At 40.9% G+C, this 25,168-nt stretch overlaps 2 protein-coding genes across 4 annotated transcripts in view; one reads left to right on the forward strand and one right to left on the reverse strand.

Annotated features, from left to right (window-relative positions):
- LOC149167457 (uncharacterized) overlaps positions 1-25,168 on the forward strand; it is a 344,481-nt gene that overhangs the window by 59,183 nt on the left and 260,130 nt on the right. The window lies entirely within an intron of this gene.
- LOC149167458 (uncharacterized) lies at positions 1,855-3,014 on the reverse strand. The gene is made up of 2 exons (XM_089432999.1): positions 2,690-3,014; positions 1,855-2,566 (listed from the first exon to the last, which is right to left on the reverse strand). The coding sequence occupies exons 1-2, from the start codon at positions 2,815-2,817 to the stop codon at positions 2,089-2,091; spliced, it is 606 nt and encodes a 201-aa protein (XP_089289125.1). The 5' UTR covers positions 2,818-3,014; the 3' UTR covers positions 1,855-2,088.

Here is a 25,168-nt window from a genome sequence, read left to right on the forward strand (position 1 = left end):
CTCCCACAATGTGCTCCACAAAATACCTTTGCGCCCAAGAAAAATGCACTGCTGAATAAACTCCTACAATGATGTCCAATGGAAGCTCTGAATTGAGCTTCCTAAATTGCCTCACTAGGGACACACTCGAAGTTCTCCGAAATGAGGGTGGAATTCCACTTGGACTTCCCGGTGCTAAACAACACTTTCTACCTTGTGCTAAACAACTCGAAGAGAAGATGAAATATGAAGTGTAATAGCCAAAAGATGGTCCACAAAATGAGTCCCTCCTTTTATATTTTCTCTCCATCTTTCTAGATTTTTTTTATATTATTTTATTGGTGGGGGCCATTTTCCACTTAGTTACTTTTTCCACCATTTTAATAAATAATAATTTGCCGCCAATCTGCAATAAAATAATACTTGCCACCTTTCTCCAAAATACTAGTTGTCCCTTTTAATTAACATCACCAAAATTGGGAAAAATTCTCATGCTTACAATATTGGGGGTATTACAGTCCTCCCCGCCAAAAATTGCTTGTCCTAAAGCAATGACGAAATAAGCATTCTCTCTATCAACTGACCCAAATGGCTACTGCAAACGATACCTGGGTCCCAAATGTGCCACCGAGTCATCCCTATCCCCAACACTATCCTATCACGAAGGAGTCCCTCGATACCAGGGTTCCAAGCCATCTTAATTAACGTGAAGCACACCCTGCTCCACTCACACTCCAACCTGCTACAGGCACCTAAAGCCCTCTGCATACTGTCAGTAAGTAGAGCATCATGATAATATAAAGTCCTGATCAAGTCGTCGTGCAACTGCTCTACTGAGTCATCCATCTCATGCACACCAAGGGTGGACTCCTGAAGATACAATCCAACCTCGGTTGAGATGAATCCTCACCCGCATGAGCTTCGCCCGATCTCCTCATGCTGATCATCCCTCCATGCTGGTTAAACCCCCATGCCAACAACGAAGCACTAAAATCCATTGGAATTACGGAATGATCTCCCCCTTTCAAAACCAACTCATCTTTAAGGGTAGCTGAATTGTCAAGTATGGTGATGCCAAGGTCCCATGCCCATTGGACAAAGAAACTGTCTTGTTGACACTGCAACACTCTGGTCATGACTGATTGCCCAACATGCTCGTACCAGAGCCTCCTGTCCTGTAACTCTCGGCCATAATATATGTGATGATCAAGGTTATGCCCAACCTGCCCAAGCGACTCAGCGATGCTAGAGCCTATCACTCCATGGTTGCTCCAAATCCTCGGCAACAACCTGCCTTGTCATATGATGACCACGGCAATCCCCCACATGTCAGTCTAAGAATGAACCATATCACCGACTATCCTGACCGTACTCACTAAGAAATGGAGTGTCCCACCAAACAACTGGATCCCTAGTTCCCATAGCCATACTAGAGGTACACAACTCCCAATCCTCACTGCTTGCTGTAGTGACATGCAACTAGCTACTAGGACTCCTCTGTGCCTCGTCTTTGACCCCTGTATGTATCCAATAGATGGGCACCAAGCATCAAGAATTTGTCTTGTATATGACAAACTGCTTTGGTCCTGCCAGACCACACAACGAAACTTGCTATCCCAACTCCTGATGATGTACCTGGATACTGCCTGGAGCCTAGGCATTCTCTTGCCAATGAGGACTACCATCCCCTGTACCTCATGCTCACATAACACCTCGGCATGTCCTGCTAATCAATGTTGCACAAAGCGCGATCGGGATTTAATCGGCGCCGGGAAAAAAGCGGAAAAAATCGACAAAAGCGGGAAAAAAGCGGAAAAAAGCGGGAAAAAAGCGTTTGGCACAAAAATATTCATTTTTTTTCAATTTTTTTAATATCTAAACCATCTACAACATAAAATAAATACATTGACACATAAATATGATAAAAAAACTAATATATAAGATGTTTAATATCATTTCTAGCGCTAAAATCACACATAACATTGAATCATGTCCTGAATAGTAAGTCCTGAGTCCCAAGTCCAACTCAGCCTCAAAATATCAACAAAAAATATGATAATGTATCTCATCATGTCATAATGTCATATACAATAAAATGAAAGTCTAATCCTATTGATTTCCTCTGCCCCTCTTGCGAGAAAATGGCACAGCTTTCTCTTTCCCTCTAGATGTAGAAGCTGGTGCCTGTGCTGGTGGAAATGGCAGTGGAGTCTGACGTGCTCTAGAAGCTGAAGAACTAGTAGTAGCAGCTACAGGAGGCTTAGGTGGACGGAGACCACGTCCTCTACTGGTGGTAGTGGTAGCCCGGGTAGCCCGGGTAGGCGGTGTCACCTCCTCCTCCTGCTCCTCCAACTCCTCCTGCTCCTGCTCCTCCTCCCCCTCCTCCTCCCCCTCATCCTGCACTAACCAATCCTCAGTGGGATCCATGAGAGGCCTCTCGGTCTCAACCCTCCATTCAGCAGTGGTGTCAATCCCATCCAATGAGATGGCTTCCGTATCAGGTGTCTTACTCTTCTCTAGTTGTCTCACCCACAATCGAAGATTGTAGTAGACATAGACCATGTCATTAAGTCTATGGGACTCCAACCTGTACAAAGTTCATGAAATAATAATTAATAATTAATATTATAAAAAAAATATTGTTTAAAACTTTAATGAATTCAAAAATTTATTTGGAAATTTGCAATATTTTAAATGTTTAAGTGTTAACCTATTGCGCTTCTTGTTGTGTATTTTTTCAAATACACTCCAATTGCGCTCACATCCCGAGGAGCTGCATGTTTGGCTGAGGATGCGTACGGCAAGATTTTGCAAAAGGGGTACTCTGCCACCATACATCTTCCACCATGCGTCTACAACAAAATTACAAATAAAATTTTAAATAAACATAAGAAAAAAATGGAATTTGAAGAAACAATGAAATTTGAAAGTTGAAACAAAGTTACAAAGTACATACTACAAACTAAAAAATACCTGGCATTTTAATCGTCCTATCAATGACAGCCATCTCAAAGCCAAATGTGCCACCTGACAACTTATATTGCTCAATTTGTTTAGAGATCTCCATACGTTCTTCTGGAGATCTCACCATCTTCTGGACACAGGTTAATAATCCTTCCACGACCTCAACATCAAAATTAAACCCACATGCATAAGAAAATGCAGGGTTCAGGAAAAGCCCAGCAGCATGAATGGGACGATGGAGTGTGTTGTTCCATCGCTCATCAATGACTTCCCATAGAAGGAGTTGTCTCTGAAACCCATCATCTCCCTTATCATCATAGTAGGACCGAATGGCTTCTTTGGCCCTGTCCATGGCTTCATACAAATAGCCCATTGCGGGCTTCTCACCATCAACCAACCGAAGAACCTTTACCAAAGGTTCTGTAACAGCGCACACCTCCTGCACTCCCGCCCAGAAGTCTTCCTGGTATGAAACTAGTCTGCAGACAACCTCTCTTTCTGGTTTGCGACTCATTGACGAAGCACGCCACTCCTCTGAAAGAAACATTCTCTTCAAATCCCACATAGAATTCAAGAGGGATTGAAGAGATATGAAACTCGTCGCAAACCGTGTAATGGCGGGGCGCACCAACTCTTTGTTGTTGGTGCATTTTCTCATCAAGCTAAGCACAAATGTGTGATTGTAAATAAATTTTGTGATGCTTTTTGATGAGTCAACAACCTCTTTGACAAAGGGAATTTTCCCTATGTCCTCTAACATCAAATCAATACAATGGGCAGCACAAGGTGTCCAAAATAAAGCAGGATGCCTGTCCATAAGCATTCTACCAGCAGCAACATAATTTGCAGCATTGTCCGTTATGACTTGGACAACATTTTCTGCACCCACCTCCAAAATAAACACATCCAGCAAATCACATAAAGTTCTTGCATCTTTGATTTGATGAGTTGCATCAACAGATTTGATAAACATAGTCCCCTTGGGACAACTAACCAAGAAGTTTATAAGGGTTCTCCCCTTTTGGTCAGTCCAACCATCTGACATAACAGTGCATCCTGTTTGTGCCCATGATGCCCTAAAATCCTCCAATCTTTGGGTGCAGTCACGCTTTTCATCTTGAAGAAGCCGGCCTCTGAAATCATGAAGAGAAGGGATTTTGTACCCCGGGCCAACACTGGCAATAGCATCAACAGTAGGTTGGAAAAATGGATTACTCCTTACAATGCTGAAAGGAATATCACTCCAGAGGAGAAATTTTGTCATCAACTTGTCAGCTTGTTCTTTTTCAGTTCTTTTTAGCATTGAACCAATAGTTGGTTGTGAACCAGGTGTGGTTCGAGGAACAAAATATGATGATGCAGCTACCGGATTGACTGACGCTGCAGTAGAACCAGTGCCACTTGGCCCACTTCCTTCAATTGACCTTTTTAGTTGCCTTTTGAGTTCTTCTTTGGCATCTCTAGTGTGCTCTAATTCTCCCAATGCTCTCATGGCTTTTTGGATAATTTCAGCATTTGTATTTAGACAGGGCCCCACATCATGTCCAGGGATTTGTGCAAGGTGGAACTTCAACCTGTACACCCCCCCGAATATTTCCTTTCCACACAACTTGCAATACAAGTTTTGTCTATCATTCGGAGTTTTAGGGTCACCATATTCCCAGAAAGGATCCAATTTCCTTGGCATGTTTGTTTTTGAATTTTGAATTTGCAAACCTATGGAAAAATAAGGATTAGGAAATAGGAATTTAGGATTACATAATACAAATTACAATTTAGCATTTGCAAAATTACAAGTTAATTATTTCCAAAATCCCAATTTCTAAACCCAAGTTACCCAACCAAATGCCAATGGCAAATGCCAAAAAACAATGAAAATTCAAAAAAAATAAACAATGTAAAAAAAAAATGAGAAAATAAAAATAAAAAATTGGTTCTCATAGTCATAACAAATTACCCATCCCAAATCAATGAAAAATTTCAAAAAATTCTTTAAAAACAATGAAAACCAAAGTTTTTATAGAAGCAAAACCAAAAAAAATTAATCTACATACCTCTTTTATGGACAAATTGGTGATCTTGGCTTGGATTCCTCCTAAAAACGCTTGGATTCGCTCCCAAATCCGACGGAAACCCTTCAGCTCCTCTCCCTCACCTCTTCTCCTCCTCCTCCGCGCGGCGACAGCACAATGAATTAAAAAAAAATCGAATTTGCCATATAAAACCCCGCTGCCCGCGCCTCCCACGATTTTTTGCGTAAAAATCGCGATTTTTTCGAAAAAATCGCGATATTTTCAAAAAATCGCGATTTTTTCGATAAAAATCGGTATAAAAAAAAAGTGGCGATTTTTACGGATAAAAATCGCGATTTGATCGGGCAGAGGAAAAAATCGCGATTTTCCGATAAAATCGCGATTTTATCGCGATTTTAACAACACTGCTGCTAATAGTGCACCCTGCAGCTCCCTCATAGTCACCTCCCTAACCCTGCACCCATCAGCTTGTGTCCTGACCAAATGCCACCGAGAAGTATCTCCCTGGACACTCTGTGTCCCAACTAATTGTCTCAAGTGAGCCTCTCTTGTTCTGCCGCTCGTGATGAAGGTGTCAAGGAACAACATCCAACTCCTTTGTCCCTGCAAATAATGTAGAAGTGAGAGAGGTGCGCGAGTCCCCATGGATATCATCAAATGATGCTCATCCGTGTCCTCATTGATCTTGGGTGATCGATACCCAATGGCATGCCTGTCGTCTCTATCAGGCGGCCTCCCTGGTTGTAATGCTCCAAAATCCCAATGGGGAGCATCGCACATCACTACATACGAGCAAGCATCCCTCCCCTCCCCGGAATAAGAACAGGTATCTCTGTGCCCCTTGGCACACAAATGCACCCAGTTGCACAGCTTTGTGCACTGTTGGACACCACTACCAACTGCCATAACATCTCGAATCATCTGGTATCCCTCCTGTGATGAAGTAGCTGTCAATCCATGCGAAACCCCAAGGTGATGTGAATTGCTCCTTCTACTCCACAGTGCAAGCCCACTCGAAACAACACTCCTCCGTGCCCCTCTGTGCTCCTCTACAGAACACTGAACTCTGTGGCACAACTTTGCGCACCACCGAACACCTACGCCAACTGCTGCACCACCCTACATCCTCGGCCATCCCATATACATCCATGCATTTGCTACTCTGCTAGTGAATCCACTACATGCTAACGAAAATGATACTTCTATGCCTAGCCTCAGTAGCTCTCGCATCTAATATGCCAATAAGAGGGCACTGTCTCCGTACAATGCTTTGACTTATGACCTGCTGATGGCACCTCCTCCGACCAGCCCCTGCTAGAGTATGTTGATCATCCTACAATCCCATGTATGCCCAACATCCCCAGAAAACCCGTGGAGTCTTCTTGTCTTCCTATCAATCCAACCTGACACTAGTGCTAATGGAGAGCTGAAAGTGTGTGGGTGCTTGGTCACCGGATCCATTGCACTGCTAATACCATCACTAACCAAGCCCATGTTGTGATGGGGAATCCCACTTGGATGCCAACAACAATCTGGCCCTCGTACTCCTCTAGTAATCCACGACCTTTGTTGAAATGTGGCCATGGATGTACCCAACCGCCTAACCTGCTCCATCGGGTACCAACTCAGCACGTCTCGCCTTTCAATCCCAAAAGAGGGATCAAATGTACAATCTCCAGTGTATGAGACAAACCCTCCATGTTGATGCTGTGCCATACTCAACTCAGGCCATTGGCCCGCGCTGACTCGGTCATCCATTATGATTTGTCTTGACAACTTCGCCTCTCTCAATCTAATGCATAAGGGTGAGATAATAATGCTGAGGACCCCGCCAATGTGCCTCTGAAGTGAACTGCGCTGAAATCCCAACGTGTGCTCTCCGCGCTGCCCCTCGTCAATGTCTAGCCCCAAGGACGCTTGCGCGTCCTCCTCCATCACAACCTCAACTTGAGCCTCCAACTGCTCCATTGACAACCCATCATATAAAACATCCTCATTGGTCACCTGTAGGTGACTGTTGTCCGACAACTCTGTCATAGATCTGGATGCCTCTGTACCTATCAACTCCTCATCAACGGTGGAGATGTCTCCCGACACCTCATCAACTTATGGTGCACTACTATCACTTGAAAACTCGGTCACAACACTAGGTACGTCATCAACTGTCGACATCTCATCAATGGGTGTATGCTCAATTGTCTCCTTGCCAACCATGGCCCCTTCAACTGCTTTTTCATCTGCTGCCTTGATCCTTCTCATCATCACTGCATAATTCCATTGAATTAGCACTGATTTGTGCATGTCTCTTAGTTCACAGAACTCCCAAAAGGAGAGGGATGCCTGAATGTCATGTCCCAATGATTGGTATGCCCTCCAATTTGCTGCCAATAACTCCACATCAATTGCAATCATGTCTTCCCATCTTGATGTATTATCCATAATTTTGAGCATAGTGGATTTATTGTATAATTGAGAATGGTCCTGATTCCCAATTTTGGTATGAATCAACTGCTCCCCCAAATCAATCATCATTTGTTGCATCCTAATCACCTCATTCAAGGTTACTACCATGTTTGATTTTAACTTTTCTTTGTATCCCATGATTTATTAGCTTTTTATTCTGGTCTTGTCATCACTTGGCTTAAGCCCCACAACTGGCCAAGATCATGGCTCTGTTACCACTATAATATTCCTAATTGGAAAATAACAATAAATACCAAAAACACGAACTAGGAATGACAATTAAAATTAAATTCCAAGCACCCAAATCAGAATGCCATAAAAATTAAGTAGAATAACTGAGCCATTTTATTAATCAATGGGAATCTGAGTACATAATGAGTAAGAACAATGGAACCTAGGCTTGCTGTGCAAGCTATGCAAACCCAAGGTGAAATCTCGCTAACCCAACTACTAAAATGGCTCCAAATTGATAATGCACACTGCCTAGAAAATCTGTGAAACACTGCCAAATGGAACTGGTCGTTTTGCTCAAAATAATGCCTGGAATGCTCTAAAATTGCAGCGGCAAGCGCCTCCCTTCAAACCCGAAAATACCTAGAAAATATTTGGCATATCTCCAAGCCAAAGTGGAACCTACAAAATGGTGAACTTCCCCAGCAAACCAACAATTCGCCCTACTATAAGAATAAGGATTTTGGGCCCAAATATTGCCCAGAAAATTTTGTAAAATTAGTCAAAAACTCCTCCCAATAAACCACAAAAACCCAGAAAGGGTTTGCGTTGAACTCACTGATCCCCGGTGACCCCCAACAAGTGTGAATTTCCCAAATCCATCGGCCCTCGGTGATCCCCAACAAATGTGAATTGCCCAATTTGGCCAGAAAACACCCCACAATTTTGATACTACTGAATTATGTCCAAATCTACCACGAGAAATTTCTCCCAGCTCCGGCTAAATTCTCCACTGAAAAATACCTCCTATATCCAACCCTTATCTCTCCCGACTCCACTTCTCTAAACCCTAGCGCAACACTTGGTTAATAGCTTTTGTGCCCTTGCCAAAAGATAGAAAAATTGAATCAGGTAATAGCCTCCAATCGAGCTAAGAAAATCACTGTCCAAACTCCGGTCTAACAATAAGAAAAATCCCTGCAAAATCTTGGAGCCTCTAACCCACGCTTGCTCTCACAATGTGCTCCACAAAATACCTTTGCGCCCAAGAAAAACGCAGTGCTGAACAAACTCCTGCAATGATCGCCAATGGAAGCTCTGAATTGATCTCCCCAAATTGCCTCTCTAGGGAGACACTTGAAGTTCTTCGAAATGAGTGTAGAACTCCGCTTGGAATTCCTGGTGCTAAACAACGCTTTAGCCCTTGTGCTAAACAACTCCAAGAGAAGATGAAATATGAAGTGTAATAGCCAAGAGATAATCCACAAAAAGAGTCCTTCCTTTTATATTTTCTCTCCATCCTTCTAGACATTTTTTTTAATATTATTTTACTGGTGGGGGCCATTTTCCACCTAGTTACTTTTTCCACCATTTTAATAAAATAATAATTTGCCGCCAATCTGCACTAAAATAATACTTGCCACCTTTCTCCAAAATACTAGTTGCCCCTTTTAATTAATATTACCAAAATTGGGAAAAATTCCCATGCTCACAAAGTTGGGGATATTACACAATCTTATCTAGTTTTTCCTATCTTGTGCATTGTAATCTTTAAAGGTTCTTCTTGTTTTGACAATTTCTAATAAGGCACTTATAGGTAAGGCACATATAGGTAATCTCTATCGCAATCATTGTTACATTGAAGTGTTCCTCTAATTGTAACTGACACCTTGAAATCTTGACCAATAAGTGGTATTTGAATCTATTCATCACAAGTAACTTCATTGGAACACTCTTCATATACATAGTCTCATTAAATCATTCCTAATTTTCATCTTGCATTTCTGATTAAGTAGATCTTGCATCTCTTTTAACTTCAACTTTTCATTTGGCAGCTGTGGGTTACCAATCTCGTTGCACCTGCATTTATCCTTGGTCACATTGATATTGTGCCATCTCATCATACTAACATTTCCTTGCAACATTACTTATCTTGTAGCTTGAAGTATCTTCATCATTGAGCAGGTTCTTTAATCTTTTTGGGCATTGTCCTTAAGGCACTCATCTCTTATTGTTTCATCTTGAGTGTCATATTAATCTAACTGAATTTATATGTCTCACATTGCTCAACTTGATAATTTAACTTGCCTTCTAATCCTCTCAAGTTACCAAGATAAGCAATTGCATCTCCTAGACTTGTTGTTTTCAACAAGTTTCCACCTTTAGGGACTACCCCCCTTAGTGTGTAATATCCCTTATTAGGGATATCCCTCAAACACAAGCAAACTCCAACCAGAGATGGACTAGGAGGGCATTTACCAGATAGGTCGCCTTTGAAAGGAGGACGAGATCTGGAGGCTACGTGGCCCTTTCCAGACTCTGTCTAAGAGTATAGGAGAAAAACACACAAGTGGTATAGTAGCCGGGAAGCTCAAAGAGATAAAAATAACAGTAGTGCAACATACAAAAATGTATACATGGAACATAAGCAGATACTCGAGAAATGCAGAGGGAAATGCCAAGCCATTTTATTATACTGAGTAATGGAAAGAGTACAAGAGGTGATCAGGAAGATAGCACCTCGACTTGCACAAGGCAAGTGAAGAAATATACTCAGAATGGTAAGGAAATGGCCTCTCTCTGAACTGCGTCCAAGCTGTTGGAGAACTGCTGTGCTGCTGCTACTACTGGAATCAAGTGAGGATTTGGGGCTGTTCCCCTCCTCAGAAAATGCTGAAACTCTGGAATCAACCTCTGCTTAATAAACTCAGAAAAGCCCAGAAAGCTTTTCTAAAATAGCTGACCCCCGAAAATCACCCCCTTGAGGATCTACGTTATCCCTCAAGGCTTTGCGCTGCCCCTAAAGAGAATCCTCCAAAACTTTACCTGAGACTCTACCAAAAATCCTCCAATATGCAAGCGCTGATCCCTTGAGCAATCTCCAAGCTCAAATCCTCCACATAAACCCAATCCGGAGCTCCTACCAAAAGAAACTACGCCCTCCTCTCTCAAGACTGTGCAGTCATCAAAATGCTCAGTTCCTCCTCAACTCCAAAGATCACTCCTGCAAATTACTGATGAAACTACCTTGCCCGAGCAGGCACTCGAAGTCCCCGGGGGCTAAGGGTGAGATCTCCGAACGGAGACACTCGATGCACTAAACAGTGCTGCAGACAGGGTAAACAGCCAGCGTGCTCTAAGTCGAAATGACTAGCTCAAATGCAACATAATCTGATGCCCAAATGAGGAGGCTTCTCTCTCCTTTATAGCGTTGGCCTCTCTCAAAACCCTAAGGCCCACCTCCTCCAACGTAGCCTCTCTCTTGCCACATGCTCCTTCTCCATCTGCGCAGTGCCTCTAAGTGTCTACGTGGGCCCGCTTCTCTACGTGGTCCTTTGGCCCCCTTGGCTCCCCTTTTAAGTTACAACGTTGTGCTACTAGGGAGTGACTTTATTCAAACAATGAGTTATGTCCCCCTTTCCTCACCTTTTTATTTATAAATAACTATAGAAGGCAAAATTGAGCAAAATCGAATATTTCAATTAGCCATGGCTAATTAGGAATATTACAGTCTCCCCCGGCAAAATGTTGCTTGTCCTCAAGCAACTGAAGTGATGGATGCTGCAAAATTTTCTCACTCTCCCAAGTGGCATCCTCATCCGGTAAATTCTTCCACCTCACCAAGAATTCCCGGACCGTCCTGCTCCGCAACTGCCTCTCCCTGGTATCAATAATAGCCTCTGGCTGCAACACCAAATGCCCCTCATCATCCGTGGGTGGTAGCTCATCTGTCACTGTCACCTGCTGCCCCAATGCCTTCTTCAGGCATGATACATGAAAAACGTTATGAATCTTGCTGCCTTGGGGCAGCTCCAATTCATACGCAACCTGTCCAATCCTGCGTATCACCCTGTATGGCCCATAAAAGCGGGGCTTGAGCTTCTCAACTCCCTTCTGCTTCAGTGACGACTGTCGGTATGGCTGTAATTGTAGGTAGACCAAGTCCCCTACCTCAAACTGTCTCTCCACCCGACCCCTGTCAGCATATAGGTTTTGCTGGTTCTGCACTGTAGCCATATTATCCTTGAGAGCTCGGAGGATATCCTGACTCTCTTGGATCCAAATCTTGGCTCTCGGAGCTTTGCTAGCACCAAACATCACGTCAACAAAAGATAAGGGATGATATCCATACAAAGCATAGAATGGTGACATACCAATGGACATGTGATGTGTAGTGTTGTAGCAGTACTCTCCCAGATGCAGCGACTTCAGCCATGCTCGCTGCTACCCACTGACATAGTTACGCAAGTAGCCCTCCAGCCACTTGTTAACTATCTCTGTCTGCCCGTTTGTCTGTGGGTGATAATTGGTACTCGGTGTCAACTGCGTCCCCACCAACCGGAAAAGCTCCTGCCAAAACCCGCCCATAAAACGACTGTCCCTGTCACTGATGATGGTCTTAGGAAGACCATGTAGCCTGAAGACCTCCCTGAAGAACAGCTCGGCCACCTGCGCTGCTGTGTAGTGTGTGGATATGGCGAAAAAGTGTGCGTACTTTGTCAGTCGATCAACGACGACAAAGATACAATCCTTGTCCTGCACCATGGGCAACTGTTAAATTTGGACAACTAGGTCCAAACTCCATGTTCTGATGCTCAGATTAAGAGGCTAATATTTTTGTTGGATTCCTCTTTCTGAGAGGTGTAAAATCCATATAAAAATAGTCTTAATCCGATGAGCAGAACTTATATTTTGAATTTATTATTCTTAATAAATTATATGTGCAAAGGTCAGCCAGTTTTGTAATGTAGGCTCACATGCCCAACAGATGTGTCACACACCCTCATTGATGGATATATATATACAGGAAAAGTTGGAGAGAATTTGATCACAAAAAAACAACTCACATCTTCCTCTCTCATCCTAAAAAGTACGAGCTACCTGGAGGACGAATTTCAGCCACACGTGGGAAGAACGAAGAGGATTTTTCTGCTGCTAGGGTTTCTGCTGCTAGGGTTTCGCAGAAGTTTGACCAACGTTGACTTTGGTCAACGCTTGGTCCAAACAAGCTGAAAACTTGTGGGAGGTTCGATTTTTGAAGGCCATACTACCTGGCACAAAAATCGAGGTCAAAGGGTTGACCGTTTTGCTGCTGCGTTGACTTTTAGCTTGCTGCCCCTGCGTTGACTTTTCAGGATAGCGTTGACTTTTGTAGAACTGACTTGGGTTGACTCATCTACTGGTTGGAGGGTTGTTGTGACACATGCTGGGCTGGCTGACCAAAGGAGACTTTGCTGGTTGAAGCATCCTGTTGACCGTCGAAACAAACACATACATTTTTCTTGTTTCTGATTTGTCTTCTGTAAGATCTGCTTATATGTTCTATCTGCATTTTGCTTATCTACTTGTATGATTGCTGTGAGAAAAGTGAAATTGCTCTTAGCATAGAACATCTACAAAACTTTACATGGTATCAGAGCTGAGGTGAAGACAAACTCTATCTATAGCAATCATCATCGAAGGAAATGGATTCCTCTAAGCTTGAATTGAGGGAGAATGACAAGCTGACTGGAAGTGATGACTTCTATGCCTGGAAGATGTTATTAGATCTCAAATTAGAAGATCATGATCTCCTAGATCATGTGACAGGGAAGATTCAAGAACCTCCATCAAATGCCTCTGCTGCTGTTAAACACAAGTATAAGAAGGGAGAAATCAGAGCAAAACTGCTGATCAGGGAATCCATAAATAAGAGTCTGGTTGCCTACATATCTGAACTAGGCACATCCAAGGAGATGTATGACAAACTGATACTTATGTTCCAAGTAAACAATGTGAACCAAGTGCTACTCCTCAAGAACAAGTTGAAGAATATGAAGAAGGGCCGAGACGAGTCTATTCAAACTTTCTTTATGAAGTTGACCGAAACCAGGAACAATCTGCTAGCTATTGGGGAGACAATAGCTGATCGTGAGATGGTTCTCACCGCACTTGGAGGACTTCCATATGAATGGCAAGTATTCACAACTACCATTCTCAACAATAATACCATCCCTAACTTTGATGAGCTTCTGTCTAGATGTATGCAAGAAGAAACAAGGATGAAGGAATTTGATAATGAAAGAAATGCTGCCTATGTTGCTCATTCCCGAAAGAAGAACTCTGGTGGTTCCAAGGACAAAGGAAGGACTAAGACTCAAAAGAAGAAGGGTAAATGTTTCACCTGCCATAGGACTGGACACTATGCTAGAGAATGCCCCTTCCAGAAGAATTCTCCCGATAGTGACGACAACAACAACAACCGAAGGAATGGGAATCAAAGAAATGACAAATCCACCACAGGCTCCTCCTGTTCTGTGTTCACCACAGGCTCCTCCTGTTCTGTGTCCACCACTCGAACACAGTCTCCCTCTCCGTAGGTGTTCTCCAACCTACGCTCAATATCTTTGTATTTCCTACCTCTGTAACAGATGTAGGGCTTCTCCCTCGGTGTCATAGACTGCTAGCTCCACAGGCTGAGCCAGATCTATGCTCTGATACCACTGTAATATCCCTTATCAGGGATATCCCTCAAACACAAGCAAACTCCAACCAGAGATGGATTGGGAGGGCATTTACCAGATAGGTCGCCTTTGAAAAGAGGACGAGATCTGGAGGCTACTTGGCCCTTTCCAGACTCTGTCTAAGAGTATAGGAGAAAAACACACAAGTGGTATAGTAGCCGGGAAGCTCAAAGAGATAAAAATAACACCAGACTCTCTCTAAGAGTATAAGAGAAAAACACACAAGTGGTATAGTAGCCAGGAAGCTCAAAGAGATAAAAATAACAGTAGTGCAACATACAATAATGTATACATGGAACATAAGCAAATACTCGAGAAATGCAGAGGGAAATGCTAAGCCATTTTATTATACTGAGTAATGGAAAGAGTACAAGAGGTGATCAGGAAGATAGCACCTCGACTTGCACAAGGCAAGTGAAGAAATACACTCAGAATGGTAAGGAAATGGCCTCTCTGAACTGCGTCCAAGCTGCCGGAGAACTGTTGTGCTGCTGCTACTACTGGAATCAAGTGAGGATTTGGGGCTGTTCCCCTCCTCAGAAAATGCTGAAACTCTGGAATCAACCTCTGCTCAATAAACCCAGAAAAGCCCAGAAAGCTTTTCTAAAATAGTTGACCCCCGAAAATCACCCCCTTGAGGATCTACGCTATCCCTCAAGGCTCTGCGCTGCCCCTGAAGAGAATCCTCCAAAACTCTACCCGAGACTCTGCCAAAATCCTCCAATATGCAAGGGCTGATCCCTTGCTCAATCTCCAAGCTCAAATCCTCCACATAAACCCAATCCGGAGCTCCTACCAAATGAAACTGCGTCCTCCCCTCTTAAGACTACGCAGTCATCAAAATGCTCAGTTCCTCCTCAACTCCAAAGATCACTCCTCTTGCAAAATACTGATGAGACTACCTTGCCCGAGCAGGCACTCGAAGTCCCCCAGGCCTAAGGGTGAGATCTCCGAACGAAGACACTCGATGCACTAAACAGTGCTGCAGATAGAGTAAACAACCAGCGTGCTCTAAGTCGAAATGACTAGCTCAAATGCAACATAATTTGATTCCCAAATGAGGAGGCTCCTCTCTCCTTTATAGCGTTGGCCTCTCTCAAAACCCTAAGGCCCACCTCCTCCAACATAGCCTCTCTCTTGCCACGTGCTCCTTCTCCATCTGCGCAGTCCCTCCAAGTGTCTACGTGGGCCCCCTTCTCTCAGTGGTCCTTTGGCCCCCTTGGCTCCCCTTTTAAGTTACAACGTTGTGCTACTAGGGAGTGACTTTATTCAAAAAGTGAGTTATGTCCCCCTTTCCTGACCTTCTTATTTATAAATAACTATAGAAGGCAAAATTGAGCAAAATCTAATATTCCAATTAGCCATGGCTAATTAGGAATATTACAGTTTGCCTTGGAGATAGCTAGAACGGAGTGGGCAGGGATTAGAGTGACAAGCCCCGCCCTGAGCGTTGTGGCTCTTTGTGTACACTTTGGGCAACAACAAGACAGATTGAAGAAAAGGGCCGGTTGAATTAGTTAACAAATTTGCTAAGACTACTTCAAGGTTGCAGGGTCACAGGGCCATAAGACATGGTTGCAGGGCCAAAGTATAGTTTCTGTTGGCAGATCAAAAAGGATAATTTTGGATGAGTGAAGGCATACCCAGGTACTTTGATCATGACTCACATAGAAAAAAGAGACTTCATCATACACAACTGGACAATCGGGTTGGAACAACAAATAAGAACCAGCGCAAAGAGCTACTCCACCACAGATGGCAACTCAGAAGTACTTCGGTAGCATAATAGATAGGTAGTAAGTTTGACAGAGGATAGTTAATTAGTCTAGCAGTCATAGAATTGAAATTGTGGACTCACTGTTGTTGATCATTGTTGTGGATATTTTGATTGAGGGACAACTACTATTGGGGACTTAGTATCTCTAACATATCAGCCCTAGTGACAAATTGATATATTAATCTACTTTAAGGATTAGTATTATCTTTACTTAGAATTCAAAAAAGACCGTGGAAATTGTTTGGGCTAATCACACTGGTGGAACATTGATTGAATAAATCTATTGTTCAGTCCTAACCCATTGTGATTTACCATATTGTTGATTGGAAATCTTCTATATTATTCATGCATTTCTCAGAAAAGGTATCCATTGTTATATAGAAATGAATGAATATGTTTTGTTACTGATTCATTAGAAACCCTAGACAAATAGAATCCTAAGGGAAAAATTTCTTTGGGATATTACATTGGATGGGTTAGAAGTTATGTTGTCCCCTTACTTTATGATGCTAATGTGGCTAGATGTTGGATGTGTTAACTTTCGAACTGTCACTTATATGTGTAAAAGTTCTGTTACCCACCTAAGTGGGTAACTCCTAAGAGAAAATTTTCTCCTATTGTTTCAGTTTGCTAGCTAGCAATCCTATTGTGATCCACATATAACTAACCTTAGATGCCTCTTATCCATGCTCTGGTCAGTGCTTTATTTCATCTAGCTTGCTCATCCAAAGAAGGTGGGTCATCAAATATGAGGTACATTAACAATTTTTGTTCAAGTGCTTTCATTTAATGTTTAAGGGCATTCTAGCATGGATCACAGGTTGAATTGGATGATAGATCGCTTTTGGTTGTATTCTTGTTCCCATGCTTCACTTTGGTGATTATCGCTTAACCTTAGTCTAGTGTGACCTTTCTTAAGGCCTTTCTTTCCACTGCCTAGGAGAAAATCAAATAGGAGGCTCTGATTGATGTTGCGTGCCCATGGTAATCTATACTTAACATTTTTCATCTCTCTGTTCTATCCACATCCCATCTTCAGGTTGACTGTTATTTGTCACCAATACTAGTTCCTTGTTTTCCTCGTCCTTGAGTAGGGGCTTGGAAACTAGGCCCTAAGAGGTTGATGCAATAGAAAGAAAAGAAAAAGCATGTGCCATAATGTTAAAATGCAAATGATTGGCAAGGATAAATGAATGTTTGTGGACAAAAGTCTAGCCTGAGCTCTACCCCCCTAGCCCGAGCTCTAGCCCCCTCATTAGCCCTCACCTAGTTCTTGGCTAGCGCATGAGTTATCTAAATAAAAGAACTTTGATTATCTTGTTGATCATTCTATTATTCGTATATTGGGCGTTAGGGGACATCTTTGGTTGGACTAGTGAGCTCCCAAGACATAGAAGTTGAAGAGCCTGTATTGGTTGCTATCAAAGGCTTATCTATTGAATTTTGCAGGGGTTTCTTGGCCATTGCTTGTAAAAAAATTATTTGTCTCATCTATTTTCTCTATCGTGTGCTTTAACTGAATAGATCTGCTGCTTTAAGAGCTTATTATTTGCTAATCAAGGAACAGAGTTGTACACTTATTCCTTTGATTAGGCTATTGTAGATTTTGTATATAGATCTAACCCTTGTGTATATAGTTTTGTTCATCTTGTATATGTTTTTTGGGGACTTTTCTCTTATTGTTTTCTTGTAGATCTGAAGATGATGGTAAGGATTTGGTTTGGATCTCTTTATAAATATTTTCGCAGGTGGATTTGCCTCAAGATCAAAGGAAATCAAAATTATTTTGAAGCCAAACCCTCTCCTTTCCTAGACAGCTAGGGTTTCTAAGTACATCGAATTTTTTTTGGAGGCCGCCTACCATTTTTAAAGCCTCTCTCTTCGTGCCACAAGCAAAAGAGGGAGTCTCCTCCTTTCATTTGAAGAGAAAATCCTTCAAGGGTTTTTACTCTATATATATTTTTAATTTTTTTTCTCTCAAATCGATTTGAAAGGATCCCGCTTGGGGTTTCAAATTCTTTGCAGAACTTAAACAAATTTTTGGTGAGGCCGTGAGCCTTTTGGGCATCATTTCATTGAAGACACAAGCATAGGAGTCCTCTCCTAGCCTTGGAAGCGAAGGGTTTTAAAATATTTTTAGTTTCTGTGGCTTTAAAATATTTAATTTGAAATTCTTTTGGAGGAGCCGCAGGGATTTTTTTGTCCTTTATTTGCTTGACTGAGAGCTCATAAGAGGCTGAGAATCCTCTCTGGTTCAAAATCCTTTCATGCTTGGATGTCTTGTAGAGATAGCAAAATTTTTGATGGCATAAGGCTTTAAAATTTAGGGAAATCAATCATAAAAATTCGTGCAAAATTTAATTAAAATTTTGAGCCATTTTCTTGCCTGACCGTGAGCTATTGGAGGTCATCTTTCTTTAAGGCCATCGACAGTTGAGTGTTTAGAGCGAGTTCCTTGTAGAGGGCCTGTCATTATAATTCAGATTTGAGGCCTTTTTCAATTGTCTTGTAACTTGAGGAGAGGCATTGGTGTTCATTGTTGAAATTTGTAAACCTCCTCAAGGTTAGAGAGCCCTCCTCATTGTCTAAAGGGGTCTCTATCTTTGTAACTTCTAATAATAAAAAGATCTTCTCTCTTGAGGGAGCTTGGGATTTACTCCCATGGTATCCCTCCTTCTTATTTAAAAGGGAGGAATTCTTGTGCTGATAGATTAGTTTTTCATTTCATTGTCTTTAGATCTAGTTTCTAACTTATTTCCTTGCTCTCATTGGATTAGATCTATTCTCTTGAATTGCATCTCTTTGTCATTGCTTTTCTTGATTTAATTGCTCTTGTTGGCCATTTGATCTAGTTGCATTTGAGTAATTCTCGTCTTCATCTCACAGATTAAAGTCGTCTTTCTAACTTTCTGATTTTCCTAACAATTAGATTTAATTAGCAATATCATTTGCCATCATCTACGTTTGCTTCATTGTATAACTCTCACTTGCTTTATTTATCATAACATATTATAAGTGAAGAAACATTTTTAAGAGCACTTTCTATTAAGGCGCTTGGGTTATTGCTCTAACGTTTGATGTAACTGTCATTTTCTTCATTCACTTTGTTTCATTGCGTAATTTCTATTTGCTTCATTGAATCATTGCTATAAGCTAATCTTGTCATAACTTTGTACTCAAAGTACTTGTCATAATCTTGATTATAAGTGGCTTGGTATTTCATTCTTTGAAGCATCTTGTTTTAAATGTATCTCATTGAAGCATTGCATTAACATTTGCATATCAAATCTAGGCTCATCTCTTAAATTTACCTCCAAGCATAAGCTTGGTTGATAGAAATTTTAAGACCAACTTCCCTAACTTTCATTCAATTTAATAAAATCGAGTTTGGAGAAAAGGTTCAAACACATGACCTCATTGTTCTCTTGTGGCCGAGCCCTTGTAGGAATGAAGGCACGTGGGCTGTTAAGGAGTCTAGGTGGGTATCATCACTGATGGACTAAGCGCCTCCTTGGCCTAGCCTTCTTGTAGTGCACCTTAGCCCTTACCAAGTTTTGAGAAATTGAGGGGAAGCTTCTCACCATAGATTAGACATAATTAAAATCAACCAAGATCCTTGCATCACACACAGTTTAATCTTGCATTCATTAATCTAACACTGTTTCATTTTGCCTTTGTTGATTTGTGAGCATTTTATCTTACTTGCAACAATACATTGCTCATTGGCCTCTGATATTTTTCTATCTTTTCTGAGCATCTCTTTAAAGTACAAGTTTTATTTATCTTGCAAGGTCTATCTTATTGCTCATATGTCAATATTGTGCTATCATCTTGGCTAACGCTTGTCTTGCAACATTGTCTATCTTGTAACTTGAAGTATCATTTTCTCATTTTGCAAGTCTATTTGAGCATTGTTTATGAGGCATTGGTCTCTCAATTCTTTATCTTATTGAATGCCATATTTAATCTAATCAAATTCATGTCATTAATATTCATACTTGCTAATTAATCTTCAATTCAAGATATATTGAGTGGTAATTGCCTTGCCCTTTATCTTCTAGAACTTGTTGTTTTCAACAAGTTTTCCTTTCATAACTATCTTAGGGACTACCCCCCATAGCTTTCCTAGGAGAGAGCTTAAATGGAGAGAGTTGGGAATATGTGACAACCCCTTCTCTGAGCATTGCACCTTAAAGACTATACCTTGTGGGGTTGAAAACTTTTCCCACATTTAGGTGTACATCTTAGGTGACACCATATCCCAACCCCGATGAGCAATGAAATACTTCATATTAAAGGGGTTAATAAATCAATAAAAGCTTGTAACTCAAGCTATATCTATGAAGAAAAAGAAGAATCAATGAAGAAAATGGTGCATAAGAGGGGTGGTCAAAATAGGTCGAGGAAAGAGGTAACTTTGTTGGAAATACTGAGAGGGGGGTAAATCAGTGTTTCCTTTTACAATTGTTATTTTACCAGTTAAGATCACTTAAAACATAACACGAAGTGAACAACAAAATACATATTTTTATCAACGAAAAATGGCAAGGACTCTAGTCCTCTATTACAACAATGCAATTTCCAATTTATACAATCACACCTATGATTCCTTTAGGGCTTCAATGCTAGATTAAGGCTCCAATCTTCAACAAACTAGGCTCTAACCTGTAGTTCAAGGCTCCAACCTTGTGCTCGACCAAGCTCCAACTTGGTCTTCTTGAAGGCTCCAATTCTCTCTGCAATATAGGCTCCAACCTAATCTTTCCAAGGCTCCAACCCTCTGCTTCAATTCTTCAAGATGGGTACAAATACTACTTCAGGGCTTCCAATATAATCTTCAAGAAGTCCTTATGATACCTTCAAGATCGCCTTCAACAATGCCCTCAATTATTCTCCAAAAACACTTAGTTCATCAATGACAACTTTTGTAACCATAGTAGGCGTCTTTAAGACTCTTCATGATAGCCAAACAATCTTCTCCAATGTTACTCCATGAGGGCTTCAATCATGCATCACAAGGTCAACAAAGTCTCCAAGAATGACTCCAAGTTTTGTTTCTACAATTGACTTAAATAGGTCTTCAAGGGTTCTTCAATGCCTGCTTCATGTTGAAGTTTCTAAGTCTACTAGTTAGAAGCCCTCCATGCACTTTATTGATTTATTCCTACTTGCTTGTTCCGTTACTTAACAAGTTATTTACAATGTAAGTACTGAAAATAAACACTAGTGCATGCTCAACATATTACAGATCATCAACTAAAGGAAACGTAAACAAGCACACAAAATGACACCATTATTTTTGGACCAATGTCCCCGGAAAAACCCAATGCGAGAAAACCAGTGCAACTATCTAAGGGTTTTCTTATTAAGCAATTCCAGAGTACAATCTGGGTGCCAAATCCGGCTTACCCAACAGAGAATGCCCTTGGCAGTAGTACCTCTCAGTTTGAGACAAATGTCCCGGCTGAAACCCCAGATAAACCCTCCGGTAGCTCCTCAGCTCCAATCTGCCCCTAAAACCCCAGCGTCTGCGTTTCTGGACTGCGTCGGCCTCTCTCTGCCCAACACTGGCACTGTGTCACCCTAAATGGGTATGCGTCAGCAACGCTGGCCTCTTTGAAGCATTGCACAGCTCCTGGTTGCCTCTGCGTGAGCCCTCGTTGGTTCTGCGTCACTCTCTCTGGCTCCTGCACTGATCTCCCGGTACTATCTCTACCTCTTTGTCTCTCTGTACTCACTGCCCCTTAGCTGCAATTTCGATCATTGATTCTATCTCTCTTAGCAAACCCCGCTCTAGAGAATAGATTGACTGATCATTTGGTGTACTCTCCAAGTGAACTTCAAGCCTCCTCTTATACTTTTATCGTTGACATATCAAAGGCCGAGTTTAAGTCCCTAATCAAAGGCTAAGACTAGATCTGGCTTGTTCCATGTCTTTTGGACCATTCTAACACAGTTTTATATTAATCCACATTAATATTTTAATTTCCCTAAGTTTAGACTTAGGGACACCATTAAAAATATTAATTATTTTAATATTTCTCAAACTGTTTAGAATCTGCCCAAACCCTTTCTGGGTATTGGAGATCTCATGTGTCCCAACCTCTCCACCAAATTTCGTGGCTAGAGCACATCCGATGCTACCCCAAATCAACACTTGCTCTTAGCGAGGACTGTGCTCTAGCAATACTCCTCACTGAGTATCACCTTGATCATCCGACATTGGTCCCTGTGCTGACGCTAGGCCTGCTACCCATCATCTTGTTGTAGCATTTTTTTTGATTTTGATTAGATAGAATTTTTGAAAAATGATAAGTTAGGATATGGACATAGCGATAGTGAGTAAAATGTTAGTTGAAAAATAAATCTTGATGATGATGTCCATATCAAAGAAAATGTTAGGTTAGATGCTCTAAAAAATCAAGGCAAAAAGAAAATGTTAGGTTAGAAAGAAAAGAAAACAAATAAATTCTGAAAGTGAGCAAGTTTAAATGCCACTACTCTTTTTTTGCAAAATAATAGTTGTGTGCAGCTTGTTTTAAATGCCACAACCCATGACAGTCAAACAGTTTAACCTTCACTGCTTCATGCTTTAAATTTGATGTTATAGTTAGTGAATAAAGATCTGGCCAAACTGTTTAATCTTAGTAGATCAGTAGTTAGGTAGAGAATAATAAGGTGCTCATCAGTTTAATCTGAGCCCTCGGATTGATATAAGATTAGAACTAGGGTTTGCTAGCTTCAATGCACCCATTAAGTGGAGAAAAATGATAGGGTAAGCAAAGTGTAGGTAGAAGAAAGGTTGCAGAAGTTTGATCATTCGTTGGACAAAAGTATTCATTTATCATGTTTTACTATATGTTCTATGTCCATGAGGCAGTTACACAAGGCAAACAAAGGTTTACAAAGTCAATTAATTAACTTCCACGTTCATTTTTACCCCTTTACTTTACTAATTTCCCAGTTCTTAATCCTTTAAGTCAAAAGGCTCAGAGCATTTCTCTGACTTCTGGAGGGACCGAACCCTCGCCTTAATAACTTAAGGATAACAAGTACTAGATTCCCCCTCATAAAAAATTCATCCTCATTCATCCTTATATTCACTAGTTTCCCCTTCCTATCCTCATTCATTCATATTCATTCATTTTCCACTAAAAATCCCTTTTCCTATGGTAAAAATCCTTTTTACCTAGGAAAAGTAAAAAGCCTATGTAAAAATCCCTTTTACCATGTTAAACCCCCTTTTTTACACAAAAACTCACAAGACATCTTTACCCTAAGTATTAATGCTTATATGAAAAGTCGAATGATTCATTAAAAAAACATTCATACTTAGCCGATTTTCCCCTTTTCACATATAATTCCCCTTTTCGCATATATTTACCTTTTTCCGCTCATTTTCCATATTAGCATTAACTATGGATTAAACCCTTAATATTTTCCCCTTCCCGTATATATTAATTCCTTTATAAATACCCCGAAAGCATATGTTTTATAATAAAACTATGTATTATATAAATATCGCATCGCAAATGTTGACGGATCGCAACCTTTCATATCCTTATATTCACTAGTTTCCCCTTCCTATCCTCATTCATTCATATTCATTCATTTTCCACTAAAAATCTCTTTTCCTATGGTAAAAATCCTTTTTACCTAGGAAAAGTAAAAAGCCTATGTAAAAATCCCTTTTACCATGTTAAACCCCCTTTTTTACACAAAAAGCCACATAACATCTTTACCCTAAGTATTAATGCTTATATGAAAAGTCAAATGATTCATTAAAAAAACATTCATACTTAGCCCATTTTCCCCTTTTCACATATAATTCCCCTTTTTGCATATATTTACCTTTTTCCGCTTATTTTCCATATTAACATTAACTATGTATTAAAACCCTTAATATTTTCCCCTTCCCGTATATATTAATTCCTTTATAAATACCCCGAACGCATATGTTTTATAATAAAACTATGTATTATATAAATATTGCATCGCAAATGTTGACGGATCGCAACCTTTCATATGAATCCACCTTTCTCTGATTGCGATATGCGATATGTCATAGCCTCGGACCCAACGTTATATATGTCATAACTTATTACCATATCGCGTCCACCTTCATCGTAGCTTTCTGCTAATACCATAACCCATTGCCCATTGCGATCTCCGATTGCGATGGGATATAGACCCGACCAAATATATATTATATATTACCGCCATATCGTATCTGGCCTCATCGCACATCCCGTCCGACGTATATACCTCCCACCACTATGATTTCCGATATCCAATGGAAGCCGGGACCCGACCAAATATATATTGCAGTTCACCGCCGTATCGCATCCGGCCCCTATCGCATTCCTTTGGCGATGGGCCTACCCCCGCCTAACTGCGATTGCGATATGCGAATAAACCCGGACCCGATATCAATTATCCACCAGAATTCATACATTTTCAAGTTCACATATTGCGTTTTGCGAAGGTTTTATTTGTAAAAACGCTTTTTACAATTAAAACGAAAAGTTAGCTTAAGCCTTCATTTAATGCTAAACTCGGTTAAATTCATGATTAAAACCTTTCCCGCCATGATTAATTCTTCCGCATTCCGGTTCACGACTATTCACCTTCGCCCGATAGTTCAAAAGCAAGACTGTTTTTCCTGTTTTAACGCCATTTGCTCTGTTTCGCCTGTTTTACACAGCGAAGCATAAATAAGCCTCTGCGGTCATTAAAGCCATGGTTTCACCCTCTGATATGCCCCAGACTCCTTCCGATAAGTCTTTCGAAAGCCAATGAAGACTTTCTCTGCCACCTGAGTTTTTCTTAACAGTTTATGTGTTTTGCAGGTGAAGACTGCTGTTCTAGGTTTGTAAACAAAAGCCTACATAACAGCTTGAAGAAAAATATGAGCATGTACTGTGCAAAACACGGTGAAAATTGGAATGTGTAGTAAAGGTAGAAAGGAGCACAATAAAGGTCATTTTGCAGGGTTAAACAATATTCGCAGAGTTTAAAAGAGTATCAGGTAAAAGATTAAATGGAGCAAACAACCAGCGTAGAGGATACAAACCATATATCAGCGTAAAGGGGCAAAATATCATACAAAAAGCCAGCATAGCTTGAATAAAGGGGACAACGAGAAGTAGTTCAAACAGCTGCCCCTATCTTCTTGCCACGAAGATCTTTCCTTTCCTAAAAAATCTTAATCTGTTTTAGGATCTTTTCCTAAAAATCATTATTGTACAAATAACTCTTTTCTAGAGTTGTAAATGGTT

The sequence above is a fragment of the Pinus tabuliformis genome, chromosome 5_1, assembly GCF_031772625.1.
Source record: "Pinus tabuliformis cultivar Carrire ecotype Pingquan chromosome 5_1, CPIR1, whole genome shotgun sequence".
NCBI classification, from domain to species: domain Eukaryota; kingdom Viridiplantae; phylum Streptophyta; class Pinopsida; order Pinales; family Pinaceae; genus Pinus; species Pinus tabuliformis.

Coding starts and splice junctions, on each gene's coding strand:
- LOC149167458 (XM_089432999.1), bottom strand. CDS start 2,817: ATGTATGGTGGCAGAGTACCCCTTTTGCAAAATCTTGCCGTACGCATC. Junction 2,567..2,689: donor CACAACAAGAAGCGCAATAG/GTTAACACTTAA, acceptor AACTTTGTACAG/GTTGGAGTCCCATAGACTTA.